This window comes from Poecilia reticulata, linkage group LG13 (genome assembly GCF_000633615.1).
Source record: "Poecilia reticulata strain Guanapo linkage group LG13, Guppy_female_1.0+MT, whole genome shotgun sequence".
NCBI lineage: Eukaryota > Metazoa > Chordata > Actinopteri > Cyprinodontiformes > Poeciliidae > Poecilia > Poecilia reticulata.
This window is the reverse complement of record NC_024343.1, coordinates 16,334,990-16,352,530: the sequence shown is the minus strand read 5'-3', so window position 1 is coordinate 16,352,530 and position 17,541 is coordinate 16,334,990. Positions and strand designations below refer to the sequence as shown.

Here is a 17,541-nt window from a genome sequence, read left to right as displayed (position 1 = left end):
CATGTGGTTGACGAGTCCTCTGTATTCGCAGAGCTCTGATGTGTTCTGGTGCGAGTTTACAGCACCGAGCTGCACCGCACACCATGGCGTTAGTCAGAGACAGCAAAACAAGATGGACTGTTTCTGGATGAAGTAATCAGCACACTCTGTTCCCCTCTGTTCGGGGAACGGGGGGTTGGACTGAGGGTAAGAAGGCGGATTTGAGTTTCAATTTGGCCCATGAGGTGAGATTTTCACTCCTACATTCCCCTTCATGTCTTGAAAGAAGCAGAACAGAAAGAAAAAGTCCCTAATGGCGACGGCAGCCTCTCGGATCAGACACAAGGGAACTCGGACGGACAGGAAGACGTCTCACGGGACGGGAGGGTGACTCAAAAAAAAGCACGCAAAGTCTCCTGTGAGTTGCTGGAGGACTTCACTGGCTCTTCCCTACGTTACATAAACAGCTCCGGCTCTGGACTTAATCTGCAGCCAGCGAGCTAACACAGCCGTTAACAGCAGGGCTGTTCTGAGACAGCCTGACTCACTGCGAGGCCGGCACGCACACATAACCCTCGACACTCCCCGACTGCCCCGTTCTGAATCCCACTTCAAATTAATGTAACAAAACATCCTTCTGGCTACTTTAGCTGAAAGATGGAACTATTTCTTGACTTCATGCTGCATTTCCAATCTCTACTACAGACATATTCTCCTGCCTCCCAGAATATGTGAGCTGGTGCTTCTCACCTTCAGTCATGAAGTAGGGGATTCGAAACCTTCCTTCGAGGACTCTCTGTCGCAGGACGGGCAGAGTGGGCCCATCGAATGGCAATGCACCACAAACCAGCACATACAGCACCACCCCCATGCTCTGCAAAACAAGACGGAACAAGGTGAGCTTAGGAACAACCAGGAGGATCAAACAAAGATATAAGGAATTGAAATCCTCTTAGCATTGTTTACACCTCAGAAAACAACTTTTAATCTGCGTAACATTTATTAAATAGGGTTGAGAAATCCTTTATTGACAAATGTCTTTAAGAAAACCAGTGACAGACCGGCGCCGTTGCTGGTAATACTTTGGCCAACATGAAAAGAACATAGGAATTAGTTATGGGGACTGACATCATCGTGGGAAGTGACTGTGTTCAGTGAATCATTGCTGCCTTGATTTGTTCACTTGCTTAGGATCATTAGCCCTGTAAAAAAAACTAATGACACATTTTCAGTTTTCTTGTGCAGGCCATCAGGTTTTTACATAAAAAAAAAAGCTTGTAATGTTTACAGTGGTGTGGCCTCTAATAAAATTTTGAATGATTTTATTTTTAAGGTCAACAGACCCACAGCATTACAGAGCCACCACTTCACTTAACAGAAGGCTTTGAGATACTTTTCCCCAATATTTATCTTCCGTTTTTCACCAAAGCCAACCTCGAACACGTGTTGCTGAAGAACTCAAGTCCCATCTGACTAAAGCAAAAGCAACAGTAGAGAGCAGCAAAGTCTGGATGTTTACATTTGTGATGGTAGGTCAGAAAATGACTATTTCTGCTTCCTAAATAACTGGATGCCATGTAGATAGATGGAAAAACCTTCTCACCATGCAGGGTGATGAGATGAACACGAGTCCTCATTCAACCTTAATTCTAGTTATTTAAAATTGTATTTATTGCTCAGAGGGTGGGTAAGGTAAAACTTGTAACCTTTCACTAATTGATCACTTAACATCTTGTTTACTGGAAAATGGATGTTCTCTTGTGTTTTCCATTTTAAAACGTGAGCCTCTTTATCAAGTCATTTTAAAAATTATGTTAAGCAGGAAATCGTTACTTAGCCGTACAGCCCTTGATCCTACAGACAATTAACTAAAGTAAAATCAGTTAGCTCAGATCTGTTTATGCGAGACTTTTTGACCTTTCAATAATTGTGCCACAAAGGATTTTGTTAACGATCATTTTGAAAAATGGGATTTTTATTTTTTTTTTCACTGAATGAATAAATGTAACACTACAGACCGGGTTTCATTTTTGCTATTTTTACAGGATGAATTTATCTAAATTATTTTAACACACATTTAAGATAACAGTAAAATAAAAACTAAAAAAACAAACATTAAAAACATTCAATATATCAATTCTCCATGTCAGCTGAGATTTTTGATGTCCCCATAATAAACTAAAGAAGTAGAGAGCAAAGTGACACCACCATCTTCTGTTATGTAATCTGTCATCTCACCCAGATGTCCAGCTGCGGTCCCTCATACTGCTGTCCCTCGAAAACTTCTGGGGCAGCATAAGGCGGGCTGCCGCACCATGTGGCCAGAGGCTCCCCGGGCTGGAAGAAGTTCGCAAACCCAAAATCTAAAAAAAGGGGTCAAAGAGCAATGTTAAGAAGATTAGAGATCATTTCAAAACACCCACATTTAGTCGATACTGCAACAAATAAAGTGGAAAAAAAAAAGTTTTTGCCTTGTAAGACGATGAAGCACCCTGAACATCTATTGCAAAAACCAACATGCAGAACAAAGTTGCTTAAACATCAAGTATCTGTGAGGAGGTTTTGCGTAATGCAGTTTGCAATCCACATTTTTGCACATTGAGGAAATGGGTCTTTCTATGAGGCAACCTCCCCTTGAGACTGACATTAGGTCACTCGTGGGCTTCTATTGGTTGTGTGCAGAATGAATCAAACTTTGATTTTCATCTTAAGAGGAGAGAGGCGTTGGGAACTATTACAAACATACTATTAAAGTCATGTCTGCCTTTTAATAAAATCCCTCTGCACTGACATTGGAATGTGAAATCATTCAAAGCATTTGTCATTGTTTTGTCATATTTTGCTCTTTTGTATTTTTCCTCTTATTTATGCAAATTACATATTCTATAGACCTCTTCTCATTAATAGTATAATTAATCCCTTTTAACTGACACAGCTAGTTGTATTTTATGATTTATGACACCTAGCAGAAAAAAAAGAGACAAAAACCCCTTGCTTAGCAATCCATTATAAATGGAAGCTGTCAGGGGACCAGACATGTGCACTTTAGTTTCCACCCCCTCCGTTTTTTTCCATAATCTACACCAGTTACATAAACAGAAAAATGCTCTGCAAAACAAATAAATAACAGATTAAAAAAAGAACAAATCTGCCTTACATAATGGGGTTAGAGGTTGCGTGGGTTCATGCTCAATATGCAACGTTATAGAGTCTGAGACAGCATGTTTAATCTAACGTGGGGGTCTGTAGATATAAAACTCGTCCCCAAAGCCATTTATTGTGTCTTTCATAATCTCTTCCTCTTCTGAGTTCAAACAAACAAAAATATATATATTTTTTTTAAGTTTGAAAGGGGATGATAGCAATAAATCCGGATTGCAAACTTTTTCTTTCCCGGAAAAGATGCAGAAGGTTCAAGAACAAATACATGTAAGAATCCGATTTGAGAGATTATCAAACTGCTGCAGACGAGAGTCAAATCAGAGCATTTAGCGATTGCAATGCAGGTGGCACCAGGTGCGACATGAAGGGGGAAAGTAGTGCGACATGTTGGGTTTTACTACAGATATGCTGACAGTCAGATGCTGCTGCATATGTGAGCCGGGAGATGAAGGCAGAGCAGAGAGCTGCAGCTGGTTTATCGTCAGAAGCTGTGACCCATTTCATGGAGCTGAATACTGAGCAGACGAGTTGACGTCAAACACTCGCTGCAGGCTACCAACAGCAGTCTCAGCTCTACGGGAAGGGTGGGTGGTAGCTGGGGGTGGTGGAGAAGAGGAAGGGTGTCTCGGTGTTGAACACAGCAGCATTAGCATAATATCAGACAGGTTGCACTGGAAATATAGTTCACCTTACGTCATATGCTGCTGTAACAGGCCAGATTACTGAAGTTGCAGATTTAATTACAGTGAGTTTGGATGGCAGTGGACTGTAGTAACTGCATTAACAACAGTTTGTCCTTTTTCTCCTCACATTGTTGAAATACCTATAACTTTAGCCACTTCCTCTCCCGACTCATCCTACACATTCCCGTTTCAAACCTCAGTACTTCTCCCTAGATGCACGTTAGCAGGTTTAAATCAGCTTCAGGCCTGTTCCTGACATGGACATAAAACCGTCTACTGTAGCAGCGGGGTTTTATAATCAGTATGCATTCAGCACCACATGAAAACCGTAGCGTAAAACAGATGAAAAGCAAGAAACGGCACTTTGGAAAAATAAAAAACAGACTTTTCTCTGTTTTCTGGATGAATTTGAAGAATTATTCTTTATTTTTGATAACTATGTTTGTGTAAAAGATTAAACCCTATGCATGGGTCTAGACTGGGCTCCCTGACTAACGGCAAGTTTTGTGTACAGATGATTTAAAATTTTTTAGCACTTTATACTTTTGGAGCAGCCTTTTAAACACAGGACAGCCGACAGTTTTCTTTGGATCTATGGTGCTTTTTCACTTATTTTAGGCAAATCACAGACCAAGAAGCTCCTATAAGGCTATTTTTCAATACCATTTTTTTTTAAATAGTGACTTTTTTCTCTCAAAGAGACTAAAGCATGGAGAAAATATTACAAAATCAAAACAAGTGGAACTTTTCTGACACCAAAAAAGTGAAATACTTCAAAATCTAAACAACCCAAAAGCCAAATAAAATGTACCCATGTTATAAAAAAAAGACATTGCGAAACAGGAAGAAGAGATGCTATTGAGCCATTTCTTTCCTACATTTAAGTAAAAATAATCAGCAGATAAAAGTTGTTAAATTTGATGAATAAAAACTGAAAACCATAACTGACTCTTAGGTAAAAGTTTTACTTTACTAATGTCAATTAAAAACGACAGAGTGGCTTTAACATGATTCATTTCTTTTTCCCACCACTGCAGTAATAAAATACAAAAATGCAGACGAATTAGTTTTGTTGACGTGCACAGGTGAATGTTTGCAGTGTCCACATCTCCTAACTGGCCATGAAAAATACCTCGAGGGTTTAGGGCTCCGTCAACAACATTCATGTATGGATGGTTTCAAATTAGAAGAATTAAATGAGATTTAATGTGGCTATAAAGGCCAGCGTGTGGCAGAGTGTTAATGTGGTGTTATTATTATTCATCATGTGAACCCAAGAAATTACAAGCTGACCATTTTGTTACTCCTAAGGGATGAATATTAGATAGTTGCAAATTAGACAGTTAAAGAAAAAACACACCATATAATGATAATGATTAATTAAACAGCTATTTCTTCTAATCCTCTTTACTCAATCATTTCTCCACTTCTTTTTCCATTGCCTTCAATCTGTCAACTTGACCCAAAAGGGGATGTTTGAAGTGAAAACATCAAGGGCACTCCCTGCTGCTACCGTTGCGCTCTGCTCTGCAGCTGCCATGACTGTGACCTTTCCTCTGACTGACCACCAGCTAAGCTTCATACAGATGGACCAGAGGTGGCCTTTAGAAAGCCCGGAGGCTTGGCAGGGCTGCAGAGCTCGAAACCCAGAAGCACTGGCGCTCAAGACAAGACAAAACTTATTCGATATTGTACTGGGTCCAAATAATGAAAGCCAGAACTGAAAGGAAGTAACTCGGAGGATAAACGTGTGCAGCAACCCACAGCACGAATCCGACATGTTGGCTGTACGAACCATCAACCCGACTTGTGATCGCAGATTTTCAGGTTAGGAAAAAGCACTGAAAGTACAATCTCCTGTTGCTCCAGACATGCTTTGACTCATCATGAGTCAGGTAATGTTCTGTTCATCGTTTGATGCTTCAAATTTAATCTACTGTGCAGGAAAGATAAACTGTGAGCTAGGCATGTTTGGGAAAATTATCGCTGTGGTAAATTACGTATTGAGTTTTTCATCCTCAAAAAAACATTAAAAAAAACAGTTGAAAAGAATAAAAATAAAGACTGAATCAAATTAAGTAGCTGAAATGGTCATCGGTAAAGAAAGCTCCGGTAAACCTCGCTATTCCAGTTAGAAGAACTAAAAGGCACTGAGGTCTGACATGCACATAGGGCGACTAGCAAAGAAAATTCCTGTTCCGCTCTGTTATTGGTCCCAGTTGTTGTTTTCCTTCAGGGAAAGACACAACTTGGCTGAAATAATTCAAGAACAAAAGTCATTTTCTCTGGGTTACACGAAGTTACACAGAGAGTCTGATGTCCTCTGACATCTATATTTTTACCCACTTTTATGGGTTTGGCTCTCTATGTTGGATTATAATTTCTTAGCTGCAGTCCTCAACTAGTCAACTAGTCAACTAGTCAATCTACAGGTGGTCATATGTTTGGAAAGTGGATCAGAAATGTGAATTGTTAATTCATAAATGTTATTTTATGGTTATGTTATGGCTAATACAATCAGAGGCGGAAAAACATGTCAATGTTAGGCAATGTTGTGAGAACAATTATGACTTGTGATAAAAAATAAATAAAATAAAAAAAATCAAACAGCCGGTTAGTGTTAATGTCTTTCTGCTTTGGGTTAATGGCAAACATAGCTTCCAGATAATGCGTGGTCTACCACAGCTATAAAATACATTATCTATATTTAAACAACAAGGTTTTATTGAAATCAGGCTTTCTGGCATCTAAAACAATTTTACACTACTTTAAGCAACAACTCTTAACACTTTATATGCATAAAAACAAGAATGCATGGGAAAAGTTAGTTAACAGTGATTGCAGTAATGCTGCGATGGCGATAAATTTGAAATATATTGTGCAGCCCTAATTAGGGGACAACAGCTTGTCTTGACTGTTCATTGCTGGTGAAGATGGCAGCTCAGAGAGTTTAACGGAAGGAAAAAGTATGGTGGAAAATTATGCGCAGCCCAGTAATGAATATATATACTGTACATTTCTGTTTAGTAAATAACAATATTGTGACTTATTATTCGAATTCTCTAAGAAGCTGTCTTTTTGTCTCATTAGTTATAGGCTATGTTCATCAACAATGTATTACTCGTAGTGAATTGAACCTACATGTTTAACTTTTCTTTTAGTAACCGAATAAGTGAAATAAGTCAATTTAATTTTTAATAATATCCCAACTATTTGAAATGCAAGTGCAGCTTTAAATGCTGCTTGTTTATGAACACAATATGTTGTTTATGTGCTGTTGTTGTGCATCATATATTTGTTCTTTTTTATGTCTGTGGACCAGGAGCCTGTTGAATAAATCAATCAATCAATTAATCAGAACAAGCTTTTGAATTCTTCCAGCCAGAGCTCATATCATAGGAGACATTTATAAATACTTACATAAACACATACATGCATACATGTATATGTATATATTACACTACTCCATACTATGATCTTAAAGTACCTGCAATCTTGATGTTCATGTGGCCGTCCAGCAGCAGGTTCTCTGCCTTCAGGTCTCTGTGGACGATGTTTCGGTTGTGACAGTACTCGACTGCAGACAGGATCTGCCAGAACTTTCTCCTTGCCTCCAGCTCGCTGAGACGGCCGTGCTTTGCCAGGTAGTCTGCAGCCAGAGGAACAGACATTGGAAAAAATGTGATGTGTCATGTTAGAAACCCATGCAGATGGTATTTTTGCACCAGTTGCATAACTTTAGTCCCCACTAGGCCTCTCAAACACAGAATAAAGTACAACTCCAAAGTCAAAAATAAAACACTTCAAAGTATTTTTTTTTAATTCTGCTTTGTCATTAAAGTTAATACGAGGATGGTTTACTATGAAGGTAATCCTAGGCTGTGTGATTTGTTTTTATTGTTTAGAACTCCTGCTCTAATTGAGTGTTGGGTGCATGTTTGAGTAGGCAAAGTTTGCCAAGTTTACACATGCACACAGCTAATCCAAGTATGAACGAATATTTTTGTCCTGGGAGTAATAAAACCATTTGATTTATTTATCTACTGAACACAGAGCAGCAGAAATCTAGTTTGCAGCTGATTAGAAAACCACACACAGTCGATTCTGTTCCCATGGGGTAGGAGAAATACATTTTTACCATTTTCTTTTTCCAAGAGTCCATATCCCTGACCTCGACCACTTGTTCTCCTGCTCTGATTGTTTTACTAACCACTTACATATACATAGTAAACTTGGTTTTGTCTATTTAGTTAGTTAGTTTTTTTTCTTCTTTTTACAAATGAGAACTAACAGACTGTTTAACGGGATGCCCCGATTTCAACAGCTCTGTGAACTTTGACTAGTGTGGCGTTTGTTGTTGTCGGCGGGGTTCATCTTCACACTTCTCTGTCTAGATGGCTTGCAAGCTCTTCCATTCACACTTAGCAGCAAACAAGACAGGACACTCTGCACTGGCTTTCTGTCCATCTGGCATGGACCCAGACTACTGAGCAACCCTCACAACAACGCAACACAACCACGACAGGGCATTAAAAAAAGGAAATCTAATTTCAGAAAAAAACAACAAAAAAAACAGAAGCATAAAAACTACACTAAAAATGCCTTTAATGCTTGTAGTTTAAGTGTCACAGCAGCATACCAGATCGTTTCTCCTAAATTAAAGATATTAAAGAAACTCTTGTTCTGCCGCCTCAGTCACTAAGCACCTCCTGTATTCTGCATTTCCTCAGTTGAAAGTTCAGCAAAGAGTTATGACAAGAGTTGTTACAACAAACTCTAAACATTAAAATGACTTCATGCTCAAAGCTCCAACATTATACAGTAAAGATGCACTTAAACTTTTACCAATACCAATTTGTGCTTCTTTTAAGGCCCGACTGACTCCGATTCACTCTAAAAAGCATAACTCATTTAAACTAATCGGTTTAAACTAAATAAAATTAAAAAATACATAAAATAAACGTGCTGCAGGTTAGTCCAAACCTAAGGGGCTGCCAGATTATTCCTACTCATGTAACAAATAATTTCACGTTAAACTTGATCCGTTATTTATCAAAATCTAACAACCTGACTATTTATCTGAGGGGTCTCTAAAGTATAACCCTTAGAGGCATTGAGATTTATTTTGTGGGGCCCACAACCACAGTCTAGGAATAGTACAAGTTGGATGCTGATGGTAACTTTTTTTGTTACTTTTTGTAAGGCTACCTGGTCTTCCAAAAGTTGTAGACAAGTTAAAATCTTCTTAAAATGGGACAATATAAAAGTCTTATATTCTGTTTACCACATTTTCTGCTTTTATTCCAAAGTCAAGTTGAATAAAACCAAAGACGCACGGCGACTGTTGCTCCACGTAGACTTTGGCGCATCCATTCATGAAATTTCAACGAGCCTTTTTAAAGGAAAGAAATAAGCGATTGCTGGAAAGTAAATAACCCAATGCAATCAGCTGGACTTCCTGAGATAGACATCTTTCTTCCATTAACTTATTAATTAATTTTAATGGTACTGTATTATTATTAGCATTTTAAATTACCATCTGTACAATCTGAATGCATTTTTTAGAAATTGGATTAATCTGAACAGAATTTGGACTTAACTTGATTCTGTCATGAGACGTTTGCTGTAATTCGGCCGTGGATTCAAACGGAAAAGTTCATAAATAGCTGCCATCCGACAGACTGGAAACAGATGATTAGATTGTAGCTGGTGAATTTCATAGACGGGATCTTCAGTGACCACAGCAGCTTTCAAGCAACACTGCTAATCAAAAAACACACGGTAGAGAGGAATGTGTCGAGAATGTCCGAGAATGTTCCCGGATCAGCCACACGACTTCGAAAGTGCAATAATTTAATGATCAAACAGGGCTTTAATAATTATATAGAAGACCATCTTGATCGCACTCTGAATAAATTGTGATTCAAGTGAACATGCGTCTAACGGCTTCAAGGTAATGCTTCATTCAGGTGTTATTCTAATTGGTTTAAAAACTCCCAGATGCCATAGCGGCCATATTTGTCCCTAAACAGATTATTTGTTTTTGGCAATAATAACTAACTGAGGATAAAATGAGAGTCAGAGCATAAAATCTATGAAAAAACAAAAAATCCATCTATCCAAGATGACAACACAAGTAAGCGATTGCAGAGCAAGTTCCACCTGTTTATGATCCTAATAAAAAAGTTTGCACAATCTCAATTTACACTGAAAATTGTGTAACAAAAATACGTCTTGCATTAAACAAATGCAAGACGTATTTGCAACAAAAATACGTCTTACTTGGATGGACTGTTCTCTTGCCTTTCCCATTTTGAAGAGTGACATAGACCAAAGCCCTTGAGACATATTCATATCCTAGATTAACCAAATCTTTAACCTCGCCATTCTTAAGTCACTCAGAGTAACTTCAGAAAATGCATACGTACTTTTTAAAATACATTTAAAAATGCTTCAGTTGTATTTATTTTATAGAACTGCATTGATTACCATTATTTACTACCATATCGATGTCTAAATTATATAGTTTACATAGTGATATTATACTTCAATAAAGAAAATGTCCTATATTTTGTAGGGAAAAAAAGTGGAGCCTAAATCTAATTTCTAAACCCTGATATGAAAAAACAAAAGCTTCTAAACAGGATATTTTTTACCTCAAAGAAAAAGTCAGAACACAAAAATAACTGGATGGGACTTATGGCTAACGAGTCTGTTTCTTTAGGACAAAACTGTCTCAATGATCTCTGATAATTTTAAATAATCCAAGAATTTCTGTTTGTAATTTAAAAAAAAAAACCTGACATCTGTTAAATCCCTTTTTATTGACTGCAGATTTTTAACACTGCAGCTTTAACGTCATGCCTGAGCTCTGCAAGAACGAGAAGCGGCTTTGTGTTACAGCCATTACAGCTTGGGTGATCAACACACACAGGACGCAAGATGTCACTCTGGTTGATCGATGAGTGATACCGATGTTGGTGAGAGCTTCGGCACAGCGAGGCATGCAGAGCTGCATTCTGGGAAAGGGAACAGAACAGGCATGAATCATAGGGGCATCAGGGAACAGCTCGACGGCCGGCGTGCTCCACTTCTGCACATAGCGGGGCGAGAAGATAAGTCTCTTAACAGCTGCTCAGGTTTGGACGGGACAGGCATCGTGGGTACAAACTGGCTTATTGGACTGAGCTCTGGCAACACTTCTGATGACTTTGTGGGGCAGGCGGAGAGAGAGCGGATAGCTTGTTAACACACACTCCGTTTCCACAACAGTAACTGATGCTCCTAGCCACTAAAAGCAGCAGCCTCATTAAAGTCACATCTATATGAATGTTGATAGATGTCAGTGCTGATTTATTACGGACAGGCCAAGAGGTTGAAATGGACCGCAGCCAGAACGAGCTCAGCAATGATATTTTCATTCATTGTAAACCCATCAAAAGGATCAACTCTGCAGTGCCGTGCAAGTTGCATTTCTCAAATCTTTGCATCATTTAAGCCACAAATCTCTGGAGGGTTTTTATTAAGAATTTTGCTTGAAGTTGAATAAAAATTATACAATTTTTAAGTTTCTTTTTACATAAAAATCTGAAAAGTGAGGCATTTGGCTTCCCTGATTGAAGTCTTTCGACAGCCACCTGTGACCATCTTCCCTGTCCATGCTGAAGCAAATGACCTCCCATATTTTCACAGCAGTTCATGGTGATATTGGAATATTGGGTTTCTGTCACAGAGAATTTTCCGCAAATGCTTGAAAGCAGGATTTGGTTCTCATGTGAAAAACACCTGAAGTAAATGACTTTCAGCATCTTTTTCCCCACAATGTATTTGTTCTCCATAAAGACCAGAATCGAGGCGTAGAAAATAGTCCTGTCAACAGAGTTGTTGTTGATCTCTGCAACTCTTCAACATTTACCTTATATCAATCTCTGCTTCTTTGATTAATGCTCTCCTTGCCTGGCCTCTCAAGTCTGGTGGACGACCATTTCTTCGTAGGTTTGCAGGTGGGGAATACTCTTTCCCTTTCCAAATAAAGTCTTCATTATCCTGTTTAGTCATCTCTGTTCTCTACAAAACACCTTTGAGGCCTTCACACAACAGCTGTGTGCACACCAAGCTTAAATTACACAAAGATGGCTCCCACTTGCAAATTAAGTGACTCTTGAAGGCAACTGCAATTTATTAAAGGGATTATTGAATGTAAAGGATGGTGAATCCAAATGAGACCCACACTTTTGTCAAAGAAAAAAAAAATTAATACCATGCAGAATTTTTGTTCACATCACACGTTTATGCACAACTTCATTTCGGTCACATAAATTCCAACGAAACCATATAAGCATGTGGTTTTTAACATGATAAACAGAAAAACAAACAAGTATGCCTCATAATAATGCAGAGCTTAAGAAGAATAAGCAGGAAAGATAATGAGCCATAATATTTAATCGTTTTTCTCCAGCTCACAACATCTGGCAAACATTGTTAACCTAAAAATCAAGGGCTTTTAAGTTTTACGTGAAACCCTGCACTGTTCTCACATGTCAGCAGTTACTGAAGATGGGAACAATTTACCACAGTTCATTTTTGAAGTGAGAAAACAATGTAACAAATGTGAGGTTAATTTGACACTTTAACCTCAGCATATTTTTCACATACAGCTGGTGGATAATTTAAAGCTGATATAAAAATTGTGCCCGTCATTCATCTAAAAACATGTTGAACGTTTCAAAGAGAAAATCCCCTCTCAGCATGTCTGCATGAAAGTAGAAATTAGTTTCATTTAAGAATTATACAGTAATAATTGCTCTGAAGCAGTCGGGAAGTAGAAAAATGCAAACATTGGTTACTCTTTAGCTCCCTGCTTACATGAGACGTAAAGCTAAGTGAGGAAAACTAATAAGTAGTTTAAGTTTCCATATAAAGTCGATCCAACTTAGACCAAGAATTTGGAAGCTTCTAATTCTGTAATTTAAACACAGTTTGTCATCACAAATGCATCTCGTTTCTCCAGAGGTTTGACTCACTTCTTTAAAACAAAGAACCTTAAAGCCTTGGTGATGTTCTGAGACACCAAACAATTGTCCAAATGATTCATCATCAGTTACGCTGCTGAGGTCATCCGAGTTGAAGCTGCCACACCCTGATGCTTGTAAGACCGGGAGCCTATTGACTAAGAAATATTAAAAACGATGTATGGACAAACAATTGTCTGCATCTAAACTAAAACGCCCGAGTGCCCCCTCGAAGGAAACACTCTCGACTGGTGAGATAAGAGATCTGCTCGAGTGATTTCACTCACTGCCAGCTACTACTCTCGCCTCTCTCCAGCAGTGGTTTCTTAAATATGCATGCCCTACATTTCCCCACCGCCTCTCAAATTCAAAAGGATGTCCCCCCCCTGCTTGCGCCTGTTTTCCTTCGTCTCCCCTCCCGCCGCTGCCACTTGCCGCTCGACGTATTTGCGGCTGACCCAGTTTCTGGGTTTGATCCGTCTTGCAGTGCTACGGCAGACGGCGGAGAGACAAGCCTGACTGACAGACACAAAAGGCACATCAGCAAACTGGCACCAGTGTCTCTAAACGTGTGCGTCACATTGCCCAAGCACCGTTTGGCAGGAACGAACCCATCCGTTCTCCAACTCCTGGCACTAAACCAAAATGTTTGTCTTTCAATTTCAGACAGATGTGCCCCCACCTGCTGCAGCGACTCTACCTGGTTTACTTCATGACCGTACTACAGATCACACTCTCCAGTCTTTGCTACCTCTGGTCAGGAGCAGACCTGAAAGATGCTTCATGTCAGGAAAACAGGAGAATCTCTCCGGGGAGAGACGGTGAGAGCAGCAAGCCGAGATCTGCCCTGGCAGCTAATCCGTTTTCCTCGGTCCTCCTGACTCAACAACTCGATCCGCTGGCAGAAAAGTATATTTCTGAGTCAAGTCTCGCTTTTGTGAGATTGAATGCTGTAATGCCCCAACTACAACTTTATCTGTCAAAGCTGCTGTTGCTGCAGCTGATGTCGACATATGAATACCTTACATAAATTCATCTCATTGTGTAATCAAAGCAGAGGGGTCTGAGGAATCAGGACACAATAGCTTCATAGTGTGTAGCAATAAAATGAATAGAATCTGTGGAATTATAAAAAAAACAAACAGATCCCGGTATTTGGGGGAACATGGGACTCTGTGGGTAGAACAAAACCGGGTTGACTGGATAAACAAACTATTTCCATGAAGCAGTAAAGATGCATCTCAAAAAAGTAGATTATTATGGGAAAATGAAGTTATGTCATTGTACATTTTGATGGAATGTTGGACTTTTTCTTTTATAAGATTAATATAAATAAGTATTTACTTTTGGTACCCATTGTAATTATTGACCAAATATTTTGTAGTTAAGTAATTGTAATCTTGTTTTTATAACTTTGTTTTTAGCAAGACAAATTACTAATCGGCCAGGGACGACGGATGACAAACAGCCTCTTTTTTTTTTAGATTATAATGCGAGTACTGAAACATATGTCCATGTACTATATAGCATTTGGACTCAATAGCTGATTGGGCCTCCTTTTGCATTAATGTGCATCAGTATGGCAATACTTGGAGCTCATTAGCTTGTTGAGGTTTACCAGAAGTCCAAGTTGTAGCTTTACTGGGTCTGGTTTCACATTTTCCTTTTGACAATCCCTTATAGATTCTCTATGAGGTTTAGATCAGGTCTGTTTGGATGTGTGGATCGGTGTAAAGTCTCACTAGAAAATTAAATCCACTCCTCCATGAAGTTTTACTGCAGCGTGCTTCGATATTTCCTGGAAACGTGTGGCAACTTTGGTACTTCTTAAAAATCTACCAACCCTATTCTACTCTATAATTTGAGTGATATTCTAAAAAATAACATTACGCTTTCAGTCAAACATGGTGGTGGTGGTATGATGCTCTGGGGCTCCTGAAGTGCTTTAGACCTGGTTGATTTGCTGAAATAGTTTGAAGTATAAAACAGGCTCTCTTTCAAAACAATGAGAGGGAAGCGAGAAAATTCAAAGCACATCATTAATGGCAAAAAACAAAGACAACTTTGAAGTGGTCTAGTAAAAGTCCAGACTTGGAGGTAATCCAACTGAGATACTTTGGCAATATTTAAACCGTTTCATGATTGAAACAAGCAGCTACAAAAGAGGAGGGGCAAAATTCCTTCACATTGATGTAAAAGACTCACCAGATGGCACAGATGCTTGATGGCAGATTTTGCCTTTTTAGAAGGTAATTTCAGACGAGGTGAAGCAGAATTACCAAACTTCTCCCTTACAAAATAAAAGTGAAAACTGCATTTTGTATTCATTAGAACATATAGAAGTGTATATGTGACTAAAATGTGGAGGGTTGTGGCTCGTAGAGCTCTCTTTAGGTTGCTGCTGAGTCAACATCACAAGTGGAGCACTGGACTCAGACAGAGACGCGTACATACATGATGACAGACGCAGCACATGGCTTGAGCAATCCTCCGAGCTTCTCTGCCTTGAAGTGACACCGTCTGCGTCACAGGTAAGGTTCTATTGTCAATGAGGCCATTAGACCCAAAAATGGTCTGATTTTATTTATGTAAATGATATCATGTAAACGTGGCAAAGTTCTTAAAGATTTGGTGAATTCATTGGCAGTAAAAATAATAAAAATGTGCAGTTTTTATTATTTATTCTATTTGAACATTAAGCATAATGTTCCTCATTCAAGTTTTACAAAAGGTTGCAAAGAACAAGTTTGTGCAACTTATTTAGTAAGAATTTTGTGACATGAATATTTTTTAAGTTTGAGGAGCTCCACCTAAGAGTAGCGATATTCCCTGTAAGGTATGGTGATGTTTTTTCAATTATATTTTTATAATTTGAATAGGGGAAAGTGTGGGCCGCCCAAACCAATGAAAAACGTTTATTTTGGACTTTGGATGTTTGTATAAGACCATAAGCCATTGAAGCTAACCATTTTTTAGCTTTCCTTTACTATTAACAAAATATGTTTTCCAACTGTAGAATTTGGCATTTATTCTCCTGTTGTGTCAGTGTGGTCACTTACTAAATAAATAATTACACTGAATTTTTTTTACATATGTTACAAGAGACACTGAGATTGCACGAGTTTTACTTTTTGAAAACGTAAAAAAAAAAAAAAAAAAAAAAATCCAGTGATTAAAAGCTGATTAGGATTTATTATTTCTATCAAATTAATATGCAAGCTCATTTGTAAAGCAAACTTAATTTTTGCTCCTTCCTCCAGTTACTCTCTTAAGATGCATAACCAAAGTTGAACAAATTTAAATGTAAAACTAAAAATAGCATTTGGCAAGAGCAAACATTTGGATTTCTCCAGCAATTTCTGTGGGCTCACATCCAACAGACTGGATTGAAGATTGCAAATTGTACAAACTGTGCATGTGCTGTGCATGTGTCACAGCGATAGGGTGCACAAGAGAGTCATGGGAGAACAAGATAAGTTGCTATCTTTGCATACTATTTTTGTTATTTTCAGACTTGTTAGACCAAAGTTCTACCATCCAGTGTGGACTAGGTTCATTAAAACTCTAAATATTTTTACTACTTTTGATTCATCTGTAATATTATTACAGCAAGTAGCCTTGGTTCATTCAAAATTTTAAATAAATTAAAGCTGATACACTTTTTTTGTGCCAAAAATTTGTATTTAATATGCTAGTTGGAAAAGATCCTCAGGATATTGACCAAGACAAAAATGGTCAATTTGGTTGTAATAAGCATTTAAAAAAATTAGGAACCAATTACATGTAGAGTATATACTTGAATTATATGATATGTATTTATGATATAAATTTAATTCAGTTGGCTTTGTTGTGGTTGCTGCAGGTATTTGAGACATTTTGAAAACAAATTTTACTGCACTGATGTTTATTTTTTTTAAAAAGTTTCTTAAAGACAAAATTTCTAAATTTGCATTTCAGTGACAGGTTTAAAAAAAAAACTATCAAACATTTACGTAAATATTTACAATTTAATCATTGAAGCTACTGGAGTAAAAACAAGATGTGGCTTATCCTGTTTTTACCCTCACGGCCTTAAAGTACATGTGTCAAACTCAAGGCCTGTGGGAAAAAACTCCAACCCGCCACAACCATTTATACAGCCTCTGGACTTTACACTCAAAAAGAAAAAGGAAAAAATGTTACAGCTCTTTTAAAAGATGACATATTTTATTACCATTTAAAGTATCCAAATTAAATCAGCTAAGTGAGGCAGAGCCTCACCTGTCATCATGGAAAAATAATATAAAATCATCAGTGGTGGGAAGTAACGAAGTACAAGTACTTGAGTACAATTTTCGTGTATCTGTACTTTACTTAAGTAGATTTAATAATGGATACTTTCTACTTTTACTCCACTACATTTTACAGTAAGTATCTGTACTTTCTACTAAACTACATTTCTACAAAACTGTCACGTTACTCGTTACGTCCAAGTCGCGTTGCTCTTTTTTTCCGTTAAAATGTGAAGTTCAGGGATTTAAGGTGGCGCTGTAAAATCCAAGCAATAATGTGACTTAGTGTGTGTTGTCACCCATCGGCTCCCCCTTTACTTGCACGCGGAGCTCCAAGACATGCGCAGTGGTTTCCTCTGAGCGTCAGTAATATAATAGCGCTGCATAAATCATAAGATATGGTGACATGTAAAATCAGCAGCGCTTCGCTTTCAC

At 38.2% G+C, this 17,541-nt stretch overlaps 1 protein-coding gene across 2 annotated transcripts in view; it reads right to left on the bottom strand.

Annotated features, from left to right (window-relative positions):
- Positions 1 to 17,541, bottom strand: part of sik2b (salt-inducible kinase 2b) — a 50,961-nt gene that overhangs the window by 16,915 nt on the left and 16,505 nt on the right. For both annotated transcript variants that reach the window (XM_008425691.2, XM_017308329.1), the window contains exons 4-6: positions 7,312 to 7,473; positions 2,218 to 2,342; positions 730 to 853 (exon numbers count right to left, since the gene is read on the bottom strand). In XM_008425691.2, the coding sequence (XP_008423913.1) occupies positions 730 to 853; positions 2,218 to 2,342; positions 7,312 to 7,473 (411 nt within the window). The remainder of the gene's footprint in view (positions 1 to 729; positions 854 to 2,217; positions 2,343 to 7,311; positions 7,474 to 17,541) is intronic.